At 47.9% G+C, this 17500-nt stretch overlaps 1 protein-coding gene across 2 annotated transcripts in view; it reads left to right on the plus strand.

Moving 5' to 3' along the window:
* ikbkb (inhibitor of nuclear factor kappa B kinase subunit beta) overlaps positions 1-17500 on the plus strand; it is a 78165-nt gene that overhangs the window by 44272 nt on the left and 16393 nt on the right. For both annotated transcript variants that reach the window (XM_084313811.1, XM_084313812.1), the window contains exons 7-10: positions 2022-2111; positions 13605-13729; positions 14372-14479; positions 14802-14931. In XM_084313811.1, the coding sequence (XP_084169937.1) occupies positions 2022-2111; positions 13605-13729; positions 14372-14479; positions 14802-14931 (453 nt within the window). The remainder of the gene's footprint in view (positions 1-2021; positions 2112-13604; positions 13730-14371; positions 14480-14801; positions 14932-17500) is intronic.

A 17500-nucleotide genomic window follows, 5' to 3' on the forward strand; every position in this document is an offset into this window, starting at 1 on the left:
TAACTGTTGAAACGGTTGTAAAATATATTGTATAAAATAAATAAATGCTTGTGATCATCCCGCGACCACAGCACACCCGTGCCAATAACCACTCCTTTGTTATTGTTTAAATATGTCGAGAGGATTAAAGAGGGTGTGAAAAAAACAGAGGGGGGGGTGTTAACAATATTTTTTAATGTAGGCCATAAAAATGATATAGTTATATCCATATAAAACGCACACGTTTCATAAGACGATGCAACAGAAGGTCATTTCATCTTTGGTTTGTTTGTTGTTGTCTTTGTCCACAGTCAGGACAGCTGAAACCCCGCCCAATTTTTTTTTATCATTCTTTCCAAAAGCAAAGAGGCCTAGAAGCGTGGCTAACGCTAATGGCGCGCATACCAGAGAGGCTAACTGCCTAAAAAATGGGCACAGAGGCACTGAAAGAGGATTTACCCATCTAATGAACACACTAGACTAGACAAATTTCAAGATGTATCCATCAGTGGACCAATTGCTTTCGCAGAGGACAAGAAGCCTTCAGTCGACTCCTTCAGACATTAAACACCCCCACAGCCCAAATGGAATGATACAAATATATATATAATTAAAATAAAAACCTATAGTCGACTACCAGTCGTTATCGGAAAATGTCTGCCAATCAAAGTCGACTATACAAATCCTTAGTCGGGGACAGCCCTAGTAATTACCAATGTAACCAGATCTCCATTCAAGCCTTTGACTCCTACAACAACAAAAAAACACATGCTTTTGCCATTGTTGTCTAAATGTTCTAACAGTCCATATTGGCTTGAACCCCAGAATCACAGCATATATTTGTATATTGCTCTTACGTGGGTTCATTATGTAATACACTATCCTAATCCTAACCCGAAGCCCTCAATAGTTTGTATGGAAATGAAGGGTATTACGTAAATGTGGCCAGACATATTAAAGGTCCCCTGTCTTATAAATGGCCTTTTCCAGTGTTTATCATTGTTTTCTAGCAATGGGTGTTTGTATCAATCAATGGGGGTCTGTGTAAGGCACTGGTTGTAGTCACCGCCCACAATCAACAATTCGTTCAACAACAGAGCGAGTGGAATTACTTCCTCAAACGGGTTGACGTGCGCAGGTGCTGACAGAGACAGCTGAGAACGAGCGAGCGAGAGAGAGGGAGAGAGAGATAGAGAGAGAGAGAGAGAGATAGAGAGGGAGAGAGAGAGAGGGACACGAGCATTTACACACAACCTCCCGACCACGCGCGGGAGTGTGTGTAAATGTGTGTGCGCGCTGGGCTGGAGCTTCTCCACTTGCATATCACTGTCAAAATATCGTATTCCGATCCGTGCAATAATATTCACAGGGGTATATATTGTCATTTGAAACAAGTTACCAATGCACAGTCACCCCCCGCGGCGAAATTAATTAGTATCCCCCTCAATCTCTCTATATCTCTCTCTGTCTGCCAGTGCAGACTGTGGGACGGGTGACTGTCACTCAAAGCGCTTATGGGCGGAGCCCAGCCCAAAACAGCTTGAAATCTTGAAGTGGAAAAATGCTGCTTTAGAGTACTTGATTAGAAATACAAAACAAAACAAAGAAATACGTTACAGATGTGTTGCATAGACTCACAGGAATTGTGTAAAGTTGCCCAAATAGTGAAAGGAATAGCAAGACATGTCCCATCATGTTTATCTTTGGAATTCTACTAAAACAAACATAAACTGTGTATGTTCGTTGTAAGTTGAACTTTAAGTTAAGTTTAAGAACTGTAAGTTGAAATGTATGGCAAAAGACTGTTATGAAAAGTATTCACATGTTGGAAGATAAATAAACCCGACTTGATGATTTCATTATTATTTCTGTTCTGTGAGACATGAGCTGTTATACACCGTTATCAGGAGCTTACATATTTCACTGTAGGTGTCCATTAGTCGTTCTCCTTTTAGCGTGTCAGACAGTAATTACAGGATGAAGTGATTTTGTCAGTAAAATATGGTTCACCTGGTTTATCTTTCTTTCTTTCTCCAACGCAGTTGCTCCATAAGATCATAGATCTAGGCTATGCTAAGGAGCTGGATCAGAGCAGCCTGTGTACCTCATATGTGGGAACTTTGCAATACCTCGTAAGTAACAGTGATAAACACACCTTAAAGGGGCACTTCACTGGAAAACAACATTGTTTTATTTCGCACATAATCTCACACATATCCCAAGGCTCTAAACTATTTTGCACACATTTGTTTGGTTTGACAGTTATTGAGATTTAAAGTTTGAATATGGCCACCAGTGGTGTCATCATCAGAGAACACTGAATCATTGTGTTACAGTTTTTCTCAATTGCTTTGGTGCATTTCTCTGATCAGAATTAAAGTTCTCATAACTGTTAGTGCATTTCTCAAAACAATTAGTACAAACTGCAAAACCTAGGTGTAACTGAGGGGTACAATTCCCTGACTGTATTGTTAGATATGGTATTTAATACCACTACCTCTTGTACTTTAACTTCTGGCCATCCAGTACATGATATAAATATGATGAACACTTTCCCACCTGATGAAACGAAGTCCACACAAATGTACAAATCGAATATTTAATATAGCAAAAGGTATATACAACGTTCACTTGTTTACACTTATGATTTGAAATATGCACTTGTATGGCAAATGAGTATTCGTAGGTAAATCAACATTGAATGTCCAATCTCTGGTTACGCAGGGAGTAAGTATACAACCTGTTTCTTTAGGAAACTATAGCGATGGTACTTAAATGATTATAGCTGGATACACTAAGGGGGGGGGGGGGGTCCCGCTGGTTGTAAGACAGTAGGAGGGGGGGGTTAGAGAAGCCGCTGGCGGTATCCCATCTGGCCGACGATTTCTTGGGAGAATTCAAAGTCTTGAACACGGTGCCCACAGAATCTCGGTCCGCAGACGAATACAGCTGGACCCTCTGGTGGACGGTAGCTGCCGGTCCACAACGGAGAGACGTGAGGCGACCTCACTGGTGTAGAGCGCCGTCTCACCTGGAGTCCTCTCCGGGGGGTAGTTCCAACACTCCGCAGTGTTGGCCGTTATCCATGGAATAATCAAAGCACCCAAAGCATAATCCAAGCCGTGGAAGGCTCGCCGTCGTCCGGGTAGAGTAATCCAATATACAGGTCCAGTCGCCCTGGCCCGGAGCTCCTCGGATGCAAGCACCACTAGTGGTCTGCCCAGCCTGGTTAAGCGTCCAGATAACGTCAGGAACGATGGGGGTACTGATAACTTTATAACTCTAACCGAACGATGCACCATACATAAATAGACTATTATTAGCTTAATAGAATACGTCCAACTCGACGGTATAGTGCCAAACTATGACTATTCAACTATTAATCCACACGGTATCTCAATGCCTATTCTGAGGCCAAGTAGGCCTTACTACACCACACGTGCGTCGTGGGTGAGGCTTCGCGTCTGTTACTCTGTTGGAGGGTAAAGAACTGGACTAAAAGAAAGTTCTACTTTACTTGCGCCATATATATATGCGCTGTGAACAAATAGTACCATTCGTATTTCGCCCGACGTATTCCTACGCGGAACCGGGGCTTGCCACGACATGTTGGGCGGCACGATTGAACTTGAACCTAGGGGTATGGCTGATGGCGCCAGGTTCTCGTCCAATGGTAGAATGAAACTATTATGGGCTGTTTAGTAGACTAAAGGGATATTCAGTGCATATTGTACAAGGAATATACAGGGGATATCAAACGATATACAAATACTATTTAAATATATATATATAAATAAATATATATATTCGGTTTAATCTGATCCTTCACAACAGCCGCCCCCTAATTAGTCCCACCTAATTAGCTAAGCAGAGACAGATTAACCGCACTGTCTACCACTCAAGGTCCGCTGTAAGGGTCAGTCAACTCACAAAGTCATGGGGTCATGGTCATCATCGATAGTGTCTGGGAGTCGGGGCAGTTCTATTAGCCTCGCCACGGGTCGTGTGTAAGTGCGCCCTTGGACGAGTACTTCAGCTGCTCGGACCTTGCCATCGGCACCGGTGATCACTTTGCTTACGCGGCCAGCCGGCCACATAGCTCTGGGTAGTGACTGGTCGATAATCATGACGACTGTTCCTTCTGTCAAATTGTCTCTCTCTTTTACCCACTGCTGGCGGGTCTGTAGAGACGGTAGGTAGTGGAGTAGGAAGCTGCTCCAAAACTTGTCAGCTAGTACTTGACTGTACCTCCACATTCCTCGGCCGTTCGCTTCTTCAGGCCTGTACATTGTCTGGGGTAGCGCGGGGTCCAGCCGCCCCATTAGGAGTGTGTTGGGGGTGACTGGGTCGACATCTGCTACATCACTGGAGACGTAACCGAGGGGCTTTGAGTTCAATACTCCCTCGATCTCCGTGAGGACTGTCATCAGGACTTCTTCCGCCACAGTCTGGGCCCCAAGCACGGCGTACAGGGCTGTCTTTATAGAACATACTTCTCGTTCCCAGGTTCCACCGAAGTGGGGTGCGTTCGGGGGATTAAACTGGAAGTCAATCTGGGATGGAGCGAGGTGGGTCTTAAGTTCTGGGCCCATAGCTTGGAAGCTCTCTCTCAGCTCTCTTTCTCCGCCTTTGAAGTTTGTCCCGTGATCAGACAACAATGTAGACGGTTTTCCTTTCCGTGATGTGAATCTTCGGAAGGCCATAAGGAATGAGTCTGTGCTCATGGTCGGAAGGAGCTCGATATGTATCGCTCTGGTGGTCATGCATTTGAATACAATACCCCACCGCTTCTCGGTTCCTCTTCCTCTCTTTATATACAACGGGCCAAAGCAGTCCATGCCTGTGGAGTGGAATGGCTTGTCGCCGAGTCGGAGGTGACAGGGAGGTATGTCAGCCATCCGTGGTATGCTGGGCTGCGCGCGCCACTTACGGCAGTCTAGACAGGTTCGCTGGAAGCGCCGCACTGCTTCTCTCCCTTGCAGTATCCAATAACGACGTCTGATCTCCGCGAAGACTCTCTGCTCCTGCGTGGTGTACATCCTCGTCGTATTTCTTTATGATCAGCTCTGTGACCTTGTGTCGGCTGTTCAAGACTATCGGGTACTTAATGTCATCCGGTAGATCGGGGGCTCTCCGCAGGCGACCACCCACTCTGATGAGATTATGGGCGTCACTCTCGGGTGCCAGGTGGAGCAGTCTGCTGTCTGATGGGACGGGGTTTCCTCCCCGTAGACAGTCTAGCTCATCGGGGAACGAGTCTCTCTGGGCTCGTTGTAGTAGAAGAAGTTCTGCTTCTTCGTAGTCAGCTGCTGACATGTCAGTGGTGGACTGAATCTCTGGGTGGTGCCACAGGAATGTCCTCTGCTGCGCACTCTCTAGGGTAATGCAGTCATCTATGTTGGGGTTTGTGGAGGCGACTGTGCTCAGTCCACAGAACATAGGTTTCTTGTTCTCAGCCTCCTCGTTACTTGCTTCCCGTGGGGTGGGCGTAGGCCACTCTCCTTCCGGGAGCTGGAGGAGTTCTGGTCCGTCACTGTAGATGTTGCGACGGGTAAGGTCATCCAGAGACATTCCCCGGGTGATGACGTCAGCTGGGTTGTGTTTGGTGTCCACATACCGCCAGCTCGCTGCTTCTGTTAACTCTTGAATCTCGGTGACTCTGACTCCCACGAAGACTTTGTATCTGCATGAATCAGACTTGATCCATGTGAGTACTGTCGTGGAATCTGACCACAAGATTGTTCTGTGCACCGGAATGGTGAGTTCACGTTGGATTAACGTGGCTATATGCGCTCCTGCTAGGGCTGCGCAGAGCTCTAGACGTGGGATAGATTGTTGCTTACGTGGGGCTATTCTTGAGCGGGCCAGGATGAAAGCAGTGTGTATCTTTCCTCCCTTCTCTTGGGCACGCAAGTAGGCCACCGATCCATAGGCTACTTCGGAGGCGTCGCTGAAGACGTGTAGATCAATCTCGCATGTCTCTGGCCTCACTGTGGATGGGAAGTAGCTGCGGCGTATATTGACGCCTGGGAGTGAGCGGAGTTCCGTCTCCCACTCTCTCCATGTTGAGGCAAGGTGTGCGGGTATTGGGTCGTCCCAGCCCTGGTCCTTGTCCCATAGTGCTCGTACAATCATCTTTGCCCTGGTGGTGTAAGGTAGAATACATCCCAACGGGTCATATTGTCTGGCGAGTGTTCTGTACACACTCCGTCTGGTGGTCGGTATCGCCGTCGACCTTCCCTGCTCTGGAGCCAAGGGTTTGTGTCTATAGTGGAGCGAGTCTGTTTTGAAGCGCCAGACTAGTCCTAGTGTCATTTCTTGGGCTTCTCCTGGGATGGTCGCCATCCAGGTCTCGCTGCTGGCAGCCTTGTCCGCGGGGGAGAGGCTGCGCAATACGTGCGGGTCACTGCTGGCCCACTGCCTGAGATCAAAGCCGCCTTTGATCAGGGAGGCGCGTAACTTGATTAGGAGAGCCTCGGCTTCTTCTTGAGTCGAAACGCTTTGTAAACAGTTGTCCACGTAGAAACTGTTCTTCACACTGTGTTGGACCTCTTCATCTGCTGCTGGGTCCTCTGCGACGTGTTTCTGTAGTGCAAATGTAGCACAGCACGGGCTGCATGTGGTTCCGAAGGGGAGTACTTCCCACTGGTAGATGGCTGGGTTCTCATCTCCGATCCTCTCTCTCCATAGGAACCGCAGCAGGGGCTTGTCCTCCTCTACTAGTCTCACCTGCAAGAACATCCCTTTGATATCCCCGCTGATAGCCACCTTGTCCTGGCGGAAGCGCAGTAGCACGCCTAGTAGGGAGGGGCCGAGTGTGGGGCCGGGCAAGAGCTCTTTATTCAGATTTTGGGATCCGATCTGGTAGCTGCAGTTAAACACAATGCGATCCTTGCCGTTGTGATGGACCTTGTGATGCGGCACGTACCATGATTCGGTCGTCTGATCGGCCTCTTTAATGTCAATCTTTGTTACGTGTCCCGCTGTGATTAGCTTCTCAATCTCAGCGCGGTACACACGCTCTTGAGCGGGGTCTTTGGCTAGGCGCCGCTCTGTGTTCAATAGATAGCGCTCCGTGGCGTCTTTCTTTGCGTGAAAGGTGGGCATTCCCTCTCGCCTCAGGAGTGGAGTTGCGTATCTCATCACTCCGCCGACTGTGACTCTCTTTGTCCCTTGCTCGAGTAGGTTGATGGCGTAAATGTCTTCTTTAGAACGAATATCTTTCTTTTCGTTCTTAAAGGGCATTGTCTCTAGTGTCCATAGCCTCTCGACATGCTGCAGGAGAGTGGTGTCTTCTTCTGTCGTTCTGGAGTGGAGGCAGCTAGTGGCTGCTGTTCGGTTGAGAGATTTAGCGAGGGGGCCTTGTAGGGTCCACCCTAGGCGGGTCTCGACTGCTGCAGGACAGCCTCGGGGTCCTGTATGGACCCGGTCAATCGGGACTATGAGTTCTGCATGGTCGGAGCCTATCAGCAGGGTCGGGGTAGCGCCGTCTATGAGCGGGATAGGTAATTGGCGCAGGTGCACATATTTATCCATCAACTTGGCGATAGGGTAGGTGTACTGCGATAGTCCTATTTCTTGGCTGGTGAAAGCATTTGTAATCTTATACCGTCGCTCTGGCTGCCCGTTTGCTGCGATAGTGAAGGAGACATTCTCGCCCTTTATCGTCTTTAAATCTCTTCTTATTGTCCGAATCGTCATTTCGTTCTCGCTCCCCCGCAGTCCCAGCTGGGCCGCAGCGGACGCGAGCAGAAGGGTCTTCTCTGACCCGTCATCAAGGACGGCGTAAGTGTCCATGACTTTATCTTGGTAGCTCAATGTCACACGGACTACCTTTAAGAGCACTTGGGCGCCGCTGCTGCTGGCGGGGTCAATGTACATGACACTTGCCTTGGTGCCGCTCGATGGTGCAGGTGGAGGCCGTCTTCTGTTACTTTCGTGTAGTATATCTAGATGGGCTCCGTCGCACCGACTGCACCTTTTCTTTAGGCGGCATTCGGCTGCCATGTGTGGCCGCGCACATCGGTAACAGCGCCTGTTGGACTTTATCCATTGACTCACTTCTTCTGCATTCATCTTTGTGAATAGGTCACATTGTGACAGCCAGTGTTCTTTCTCACAGTAGGGGCAAACCATCTTCCACTTCTCTTTTCTCGAGGGGGTACTGTGGCTCTTACTGCTCGGTACTGACTCTGATTGGTGCATGACAGTCACCGATCTTCTTCCATCATTTATTCTCCTGGGTCCCTCTCTGGAGCTTGGCGTGCTCCGCCCGAACGTATCCAGTCGTAAGCTGCTGACTTCTCTCGCCAGGAAGTCGGCTAGATCAAGGAGGGATGGTTCGGGGCCGTTGGGATCCCGGTAGTCTCTCTGCCGCCTAAAACGCTCCTGTCTTGCGGGTGGCAGCTTCTCCAAAATCCTCTCGACGTTAGAGTTGGCGTATAGCTCATGCATGCCCTTTTCCCGTTGCGCTCCCAGCATCCCTACCAGGGACTGCACTTTGATTGACAGGTCGTCTAATGAGCGATTGTCTGTGGCTGGGGGTAGGCGATCAATATGCCTTATCTCTTGGATTACGTAATCCCATATACGTCCATATCTCTGGTCCAGCGCCGCTAGGGCCGCTGTGTATGGTGTCGAAGAGGTGGCATAGGCTAGCGCTATATTGTGCGCTCGCGGTACTTTCAGGTGCTTCAGTAATATTGCATACTTGTGGCGTTCATCAGCGACATCCACCATCATTGTCTCTAAGCACATCCGGAGCTCCGTGTACTGTGCTCGACTCTCATAGGCGAAGTCTGGAAACGACGGCGTGGCAATGTATGACGCCGTGGATGGCTGATACATCGGCGAGCGTTGGGGGAGAGACCTCCTGGGCGAGTCCCCTCTTGCGCCTCGCTGTGGGCTGGTACTGACAGGGTACCAAGGCCCGCTGGTCCAGGTGCTATTCCTCGGGGCTGGTCGTGCGTCGTGCTCACCCGTGAATAGAGTCGGGGGTCTGTAGCGCAGCGCCGCGGGGGTATAGCCTGGGCTGTATTGGACCTCCTGGTCCGGTGGAGTACTGTGCTGTCGTCGGGCTTGGTTCTCCTCCTCTCCTTCTTCTTCCTCTATCAGATCTTCCAGATCCTGTAATCGTTTATTTAGCTTCTCCGCAGTGTATGCCGCTCCTTCCTTGTAGCTGGGTCTCGCTTGGACCGGTCTGGGAAGGGGGTCTGCGGGGGGTATAGGCTCGGTCTGTTGGTCAAGTTCAGGGTCGCTTGCTCGTTGAGGAGACGCTGCCCTTGACTGTTGTCTCGACGAGTTCCTTGAACCCCTGGCGGAGGGAGAGGGTGTTGCCTTGCGGATCAGCTGCTCCATTAGCTGCGCTTGTAACTTGTCGTGCTCGACTTCGCGCTTGGTGAGATCTGCTTCTCTTTGGGCACCGGCAGCGGCGCGCTGGGCGTCGGCCCGGTCTCTTGCCATATTCTCTTCCGTCTGAAGGCGTCTCATCTCCAGGCGTGTGCGCTCTTCTTCGCTCCGTTGTTGCGCTTGGAGTTGTTCGCGCTCGCTGAGCGCCTGTGCTTGGAGACGATCGCGTTCACCCTGAAGTCGATCGCGTTCGGTAGAGGCTGTCAGGCTGACGAGGAACGCCTGTTGTAGCATCCTCTCCGCTTCGCTGGGGGAAGGCGGTTGTGGAGGTGAGCCGCTCCTGCGTGAGCCGCTCCTGGGGGTACTCGTTGGGGAGTCCTGGAGCTCTATTTCCTCGGCGCTCTCCTCCTCTTCTTCCGTGCAGAGTTCTCTCTCTGTAGGGTTGTCTTCCTCCCCGGGCTGGTCGGGGACTACTTCTTCGGTAGTGGCGGGGGGTAAAGGCATGTCAGCTCCCTCCTGGTCCCCACCGTGAGCTTGGTCAGTTACATTAGAACCTACTAGGGCCTCTGTGGTCGGGGAAACCTGGTCGTTAAGGTCAGACATAATTTTACTTTCTACTTTTACCGCGTTTACCGTTTGTCGAAGGCTAGGTAGTTGACTGACGGCGTAAGCCTCTAAGTACTGAGGTGTCTGTCGTCTGCGCCGCGGGCGTTCTAGGTTAGGAGGACCGTTTCGTGGAGTGTTCATCATAGGCCATTTCAATATTAATAACACTATATTAATATTACACTAGTTACCCTCCGGCTCGAAGGACCAATTGTAACTGAGGGGTACAATTCCCTGACTGTATTGTTAGATATGGTATTTAATACCACTACCTCTTGTACTTTAACTTCTGGCCATCCAGTACATGATATAAATATGATGAACACTTTCCCACCTGATGAAACGAAGTCCACACAAATGTACAAATCGAATATTTAATATAGCAAAAGGTATATACAACGTTCACTTGTTTACACTTATGATTTGAAATATGCACTTGTATGGCAAATGAGTATTCGTAGGTAAATCAACATTGAATGTCCAATCTCTGGTTACGCAGGGAGTAAGTATACAACCTGTTTCTTTAGGAAACTATAGCGATGGTACTTAAATGATTATAGCTGGATACACTAAGGGGGGGGGGGGGGGTCCCGCTGGTTGTAAGACAGTAGGAGGGGGGGGTTAGAGAAGCCGCTGGCGGTATCCCATCTGGCCGACGATTTCTTGGGAGAATTCAAAGTCTTGAACACGGTGCCCACAGAATCTCGGTCCGCAGACGAATACAGCTGGACCCTCTGGTGGACGGTAGCTGCCGGTCCACAACGGAGAGACGTGAGGCGACCTCACTGGTGTAGAGCGCCGTCTCACCTGGAGTCCTCTCCGGGGGGTAGTTCCAACACTCCGCAGTGTTGGCCGTTATCCATGGAATAATCAAAGCACCCAAAGCATAATCCAAGCCGTGGAAGGCTCGCCGTCGTCCGGGTAGAGTAATCCAATATACAGGTCCAGTCGCCCTGGCCCGGAGCTCCTCGGATGCAAGCACCACTAGTGGTCTGCCCAGCCTGGTTAAGCGTCCAGATAACGTCAGGAACGATGGGGGTACTGATAACTTTATAACTCTAACCGAACGATGCACCATACATAAATAGACTATTATTAGCTTAATAGAATACGTCCAACTCGACGGTATAGTGCCAAACTATGACTATTCAACTATTAATCCACACGGTATCTCAATGCCTATTCTGAGGCCAAGTAGGCCTTACTACACCACACGTGCGTCGTGGGTGAGGCTTCGCGTCTGTTACTCTGTTGGAGGGTAAAGAACTGGACTAAAAGAAAGTTCTACTTTACTTGCGCCATATATATATGCGCTGTGAACAAATAGTACCATTCGTATTTCGCCCGACGTATTCCTACGCGGAACCGGGGCTTGCCACGACATGTTGGGCGGCACGATTGAACTTGAACCTAGGGGTATGGCTGATGGCGCCAGGTTCTCGTCCAATGGTAGAATGAAACTATTATGGGCTGTTTAGTAGACTAAAGGGATATTCAGTGCATATTGTACAAGGAATATACAGGGGATATCAAACGATATACAAATACTATTTAAATATATATATATAAATAAATATATATATTCGGTTTAATCTGATCCTTCACAACACTAGGTGATAACCTGCAGAAGCGTGTCACTTGCTCAAAATGGATAATTCATTCCTCAAAAGCAAGTGTTCATGTCAATGAAAGTGTCACTGTCATCAAAATGAAAAGTCCTGACACCATTGTTTATGAACAAGATAGTCAAATGGCTTTGCCATGTTTTCGTTATGACAGTTCACTCTGTAAGTGTTTTCCAATGCAAAAAAAGTCAGATCTTGGTGACACTTTCTGAAAATGCTCAAGACAGCACTATACACTATTTGCACAGCCATTTGAAATCTACAGTTACACATTGCTGTATTTAGTGAGGTAAATGAGTACAAGACACGTATGTTTCAAATTTTTACTGCATATGCTCTTTGCAATTTTAATTTGTTCACAGCATTGTGCAAAAGAAAAATACAAACAAAATTTACAACAAACATAAGAAACACCCTTTGGCCTTTGGGTAGAGCTGTGCACAACTGTAAACAATATTGCAGTACATATTGGGAGTACAAAGAGAAGTCGCCTATTCTCAGTCCTTGCCCCACAATGGTGGAATGAACTACCCACCCCAGTTAGGACAGCCGAAACCCGTCCAATCTTTCGCCGTCGACTAAAGACGCACTTCTTCAACCATTATCTGAATAAAAAAAAAAATTATCTAACCCTAACGAACCGTACTGTCATGCACTTGTCCTAATACTGTAAACTAACCTACACTGTAGCACTCAACACTTTGATGAACATTGTTGCTCAGCTGATAAAGTTGTGCCCTTCCTGATGGCTTGTCGTACAGAACTTGTAAGTCGCTTTGGATAAAAGCGTCAGCTAAATGACTAAATGTAAATGTAAAATGTATATTGGAACTGAATTGGAACATACGACATACACAGTACTGTAAATCATTCATTCACATCCAGACGTTCCTGTCTGTCTGGCTATTGGATTCAGGAATGGGGAGTAGGGAGGGAGATATTCCACCAGCATCCTTTCATGTCCTGCAAACCACTGTGTGACCAGAATTGCGTGGTGAAAACGCACATTATCCCATACAACAATGTACTTGGTCAGATGGTCGCCATTTAGACCCCTCTCATTCTCAGGGATTATGTCCCTGTAAAGAGTGTCTAAAAAAGTCAGCAGATGTTGTGTGTTGTATGGACCAATGCGGGGCATATGGGTGAGGACGCCGTTTTCTGAGATGGCTGCACACATTGTAATATTCCCTCCTCGTTGGCCTGGGACATCAGTGGTTGCTCTCTGTCCAATGCGATTCCTTCCACGCCTTCTACCTTTTGCCAGATTGAAACCCGCCTCATCAACATATATGAATGTGTGCAGCGATTCCCTGGCATCCAGCTCCATTCAGGGGAAAAATTATAAAGAAATGTATAAAATTTGCTTGACAGATTTTGACAACTAGTTCAACATATTTGTATGTAATGACTCAAGCAATGAAATGAGGATTATTAGTTTTATAGGGAATGACTATTCAGCAGTCATAAGTATAGTTCATTTTGACTGACATGACCTAAGCAAATGATAATGTTATAAAACAGCAGAGAATTGTATGAAAGCAATTGATGCATGTCCAAAACCATTTGCAATTTGTTCAGAGGAATGAGAAACTGCTACTATGATGTGCACAAATTACAAAATGTTGTGGAGGTTGAACTAACAGTTATGAGAACTTTAATTCTGATCAGAGAAATGCACCAAAGCAATTGAGAAAAACTGTAATTACAGCTCAATAAAATGATGAAAGAGTAGGGATACGGATTTCAATAGGGATTGCTATGTTTTGTAACACAACGCAACGATGCAGTGTCCTCTGATGACACCACTGGTGGCCATATTCAAACTCATTCAATCTCAATAACTGTCAAACCAAAAGTCTGTGTGCAAAACAGCTTAGAGCCTTGGGATGTGTGTGAGAATTATGTGCAAGATAAGCCAGCGTTGTTTTTCTGTGAAGTGCCCCTTCAACACTAGTGTCTTCTTAAACACACAAATATTAACACAATAATGAATGAACCATTGTTCCCTCTTCCCTCTAATCTCTTCCTCCTCCTGTCTCCCAGGCCCCAGAGCTCATAGAGAGACAGAAGTACACAGTCACGGTGGACTACTGGAGCTTTGGAACGTTGGTGTTTGAGTGCATCACTGGTTTTCGGCCCTTCCTACCAACCTGGCAACCCGTACCATGGTACTAACTAGATAGCCACCATCAGTCTAATCAATCTGCGCACTGACGCACAGAATCCTGTTCCCACGGACTTCACATCTAGTAGGACACATAGGCACATTCAATCTGAACTAGACTCAAATTCACCAAATTCTGTCGCTGTCCAGACAGTGGATGTTTTGCTGAAATGAAGGGGTAATGTGAAGATAAGTTCATGTTTAATAGCCCCCTCACACACACCCAATTTCACCCAATTTCACAATCTGTTCCATGACGCAATATCATTCCACCGAATTTCCTTTGTCTAAAATGTGTTCAAATTTAGCAAGAAAGCGGGTGGTAAAGCAACGCTTGACTCAAATGAGTGGGGGGATGCACGTCATAATCTGGCCCCGTTCACCACCCTTCCTATCTTTTTTCAACGGAATTGGATGTTAAGCAGCGATAGGCATCGTTCCAGATAAACATTATTTCATGATTTTACTTCAAGACACTATGAACCTAGAGAAGGGAGGCACTGGGGCAAAGAAAGGAAGGAAAGGTGTGCCTGGTGCCGACACGACTGCCTCTGTGTTCTTTCTTAATAGGAGTGGTGACAGATTTGTTATTGCAAAACTTCAATTTAATTTATTTTTCACAATCTGACACAATCCATTTTTCTAGGCACCATAAACTGAAGTCAAAGCAGGATGATGATATTGTGGTGTATGAGGACCTCACAGGAGAGGTCCGCTTCTCCAAACACCTGCCTCAGCCCAACAACCTCAACAGGTACACACACACACACACACACACACACACACACACACACACACACACACACACACACGCATATTTTAATAATTTATTTATGTCCACATACAATTCAAACAGGCATTGGACACAAATATTGTAAATACAGCCAGACCCTAGAGACATTTTACAAAAAGCATGGTAAGACATGCTAAGGTCCTGCGATAGTGCAATAATACAATGTTAGCTACGGATGAGGCACTGGGTCTCATGTACACTACTATACTACACACACCACCACAAACAACAACAATGGCGAGAACTTGAGACTTGAGTTGAATGTGTTGACTGTGTTTTCCAGTCTGTTGCTGGGCAGGCTGGAGAGATGGCTCCAGCTGATGTTGAAGTGGTCTCCTCAGGAGAGAGGCAAGGACCCTCAGTCTACACCCAGCGGCTGCTTCTCCCAGCTAGAGACCATGCTAGAGCTCAAGGTTCTCTCTCTCTCTCTCTCTCTCTCTCTCTCTCTCTCTCTCTCTCTCTCTCTCTCTCTCTCTCTCTCTCTCTCTCTCTCTCTCTCTCTCTCTCTCTCTCTCTCTCTCTCTCTCTCTGTCTATATAACTATTCTCCAGCGTTTGGTATAATGGTGTCTAGGAGGTCTGCATTTGAGAAGTGGTTTCAGTTGTTCATAAATGCCTTAATGTTTCGTCTCCCTGCTGGAGAGTATACTGTAGCTCAAGGTTCATTCATTCATTCATTCATTCATTCATTCATTCATTCATTCATTCATTCATTCACTCGTTCATTAATTAACTTGCACAGTGCCACACAACTGTATATGTGTATGTTTGTTTTCATAGATGATGATGCTCTCATGCAGGTTGTTGGATTTCGATCAATCAGCCAGTATCACCTCTTCATCTGTTGGCTTGTGTAGTTCTGCGTTGTGTTTATTTCTTTGTAACGTCTTCTCATACTGGCTGTACAATCTTTGTCATTCCCCTTTAATGCAATCCGTAAACCTAAGAATTCAACACTGGACAGCGTAGTACCTTCACATTTACATTTACATTTAGTCATTTAGCTGAAACGCTTTTATCCAAAGCGACTTACAAGTTCTGTACGACAAGCCATCAGGAAGGGCACAACTCTATCAGCTGAGTAACAATGTTCATCAAAGTGTTGACTAGGTTAGTTTATTAGGACAAGTGCATGACAGTATGGTTAGTTAGGGTTAGATACATTTTTTTTTCTTCTTTTTTTAATTCAGATAATGGTTGAAGAAGTGCGTCTTTAGTCGACGGCGAAAGATTGGACGTGTTTCGGCTGTCCTAACTGGGGTGGGTAGTTCATTCCACCATTGTGGGGCAAGGATTGAGAATAGGCGACTTCTCTTTGATGACCCTCCCGGAGCTTGGATAGGAGTAGGTCTGAGGCGGCCAGAAGATGCAGAGCGTAGGGGTCTTGAGGGTGTGTAGTTAGAGACCATTGACCGGAGGTAGGCGGGAGCAGTTCCCTTTGCCCGAAGGTATGCTAGGTCGAGGGCCTTGAAGCGGATTCGTGCAGCAATGGGGAGCCAGTGCAGGTCCCTAAGAAGTGGGGTGACATGGGCCGACTTCGGTAGGTTTGAGATCAGGCGGGCCACTGCGTTCTGAATGAGTTGAAGAGGCTTAGTGGCATTGGCCGGGAGGCCAGCGAGCAGTGCGTTGCAGTAGTCGAGGCGGGAGATGACTGTTGATTGGACGAGGAGTTGGGTGGCTTCTTTTGTCAGGAAGGGGCGGATCCTTCTGACGTTGCTCAGGAGGAATCGGCAGGTTCTGGTTGTCGCTGCGATGTGAGCAGAGAAGTTCAACTGGTCGTCGAGGACAACACCAAGGTTCTTGGCGGTCGGGGACGCGGTCACAGCTGCATTCTCGACTGTGATGGAAAGGTCGGTCAGGGGGGAGGATTTGGCCGGCAGGTGGAGCAATTCTGTTTTGCTTAGGTTCAGTTTGAGGTGGTTGGTCGTCATCCAGGCAGAGATGTCGGACAGACAGGCCGAGATCCGCTCAGAGACGTGGATATCTGAGGGAGGGAAGGAGAGGAAGAGTTGAGTATCGTCGGCATAACAGTGGTAGGAGAAGCCATGAGACGTGATAATGGTACCCAGTGATTTAGTGTAGAGGGAGAAGAGAAGGGGTCCTAAAACCGAGCCCTGGGGGACACCCGTCCGCAGGGGGCGGGTGGCCGACAGGGTCCCTCTCCATGACACTTGGTAGGAGCGGTCATTGAGGTATGATGACAACCATGTCAGCGCAGAGCCAGCCACTCCCATTCCTGCGAGGGCCGCGAGGAGGATCTGGTGGTTGACTGTGTCGAAGGCTGCAGATAGATCTAGGAGAATCAGGACAGAGGAGAGGCCTTTAGCTTTTGCTAAGTGAAGTGCCTCTGTGACCGCAATGAGGGCTGTCTCTGTGGAGTGACCAGTCCTGAAGCCTGACTGATTAGGGTCTAGGAGGTCATTCTGTAAGAGATAAGCAGTAAGTTGGTTGGATACAGCACGTTCAAGTGTTTTAGAAAGGAAGGAGAGAAGAGAGACAGGACGGTAGTTGCCTATGACGGTAGGGTTCAGGGATGTTTTTTTTATGAGGGGCGTGACTCTGGCTTGTTTTAGGGAGGTGGGGACCACCCCTGAGTTGAGTGAGGAGTTGATGGTTGCAGTTAGGAATGGGAGGATGTCTGGTGCTATGGTCTGGAGGAGTGGGGAAGGTAGCCGGTCCAGCTGGCATGTAGTCGGACGGTTCGACGTTACCAGTGTCAGGGTCTCGGCTTCTGTAATGGGAGAGAAAGATGACAGAGTGAAGGATGAGGTTCTCGATTCAGCATTTGGAATGGGTGGGGGTTGGGAGAAGGAGCTGCGGGTGTTCTCCACTTTTTCCTCAAAGAAGATCGCAAAGTCTTCGGCAGAGAAAGATGAGGGAGGGGGGGGTGGGGGGGGAGTGAGGAGGGAGGACATGGTAGCATGCAGTTTGCGAAGATTCTTGGCAGAGGCCTCGATCCTATGGTGAAAGAAAGAAGCTTTGG

Source organism: Notolepis coatsorum (assembly GCF_963971535.1).
Source record: "Notolepis coatsorum genome assembly, chromosome: 1".
Taxonomy (NCBI): Eukaryota; Metazoa; Chordata; class Actinopteri; order Aulopiformes; family Paralepididae; genus Notolepis; species Notolepis coatsorum.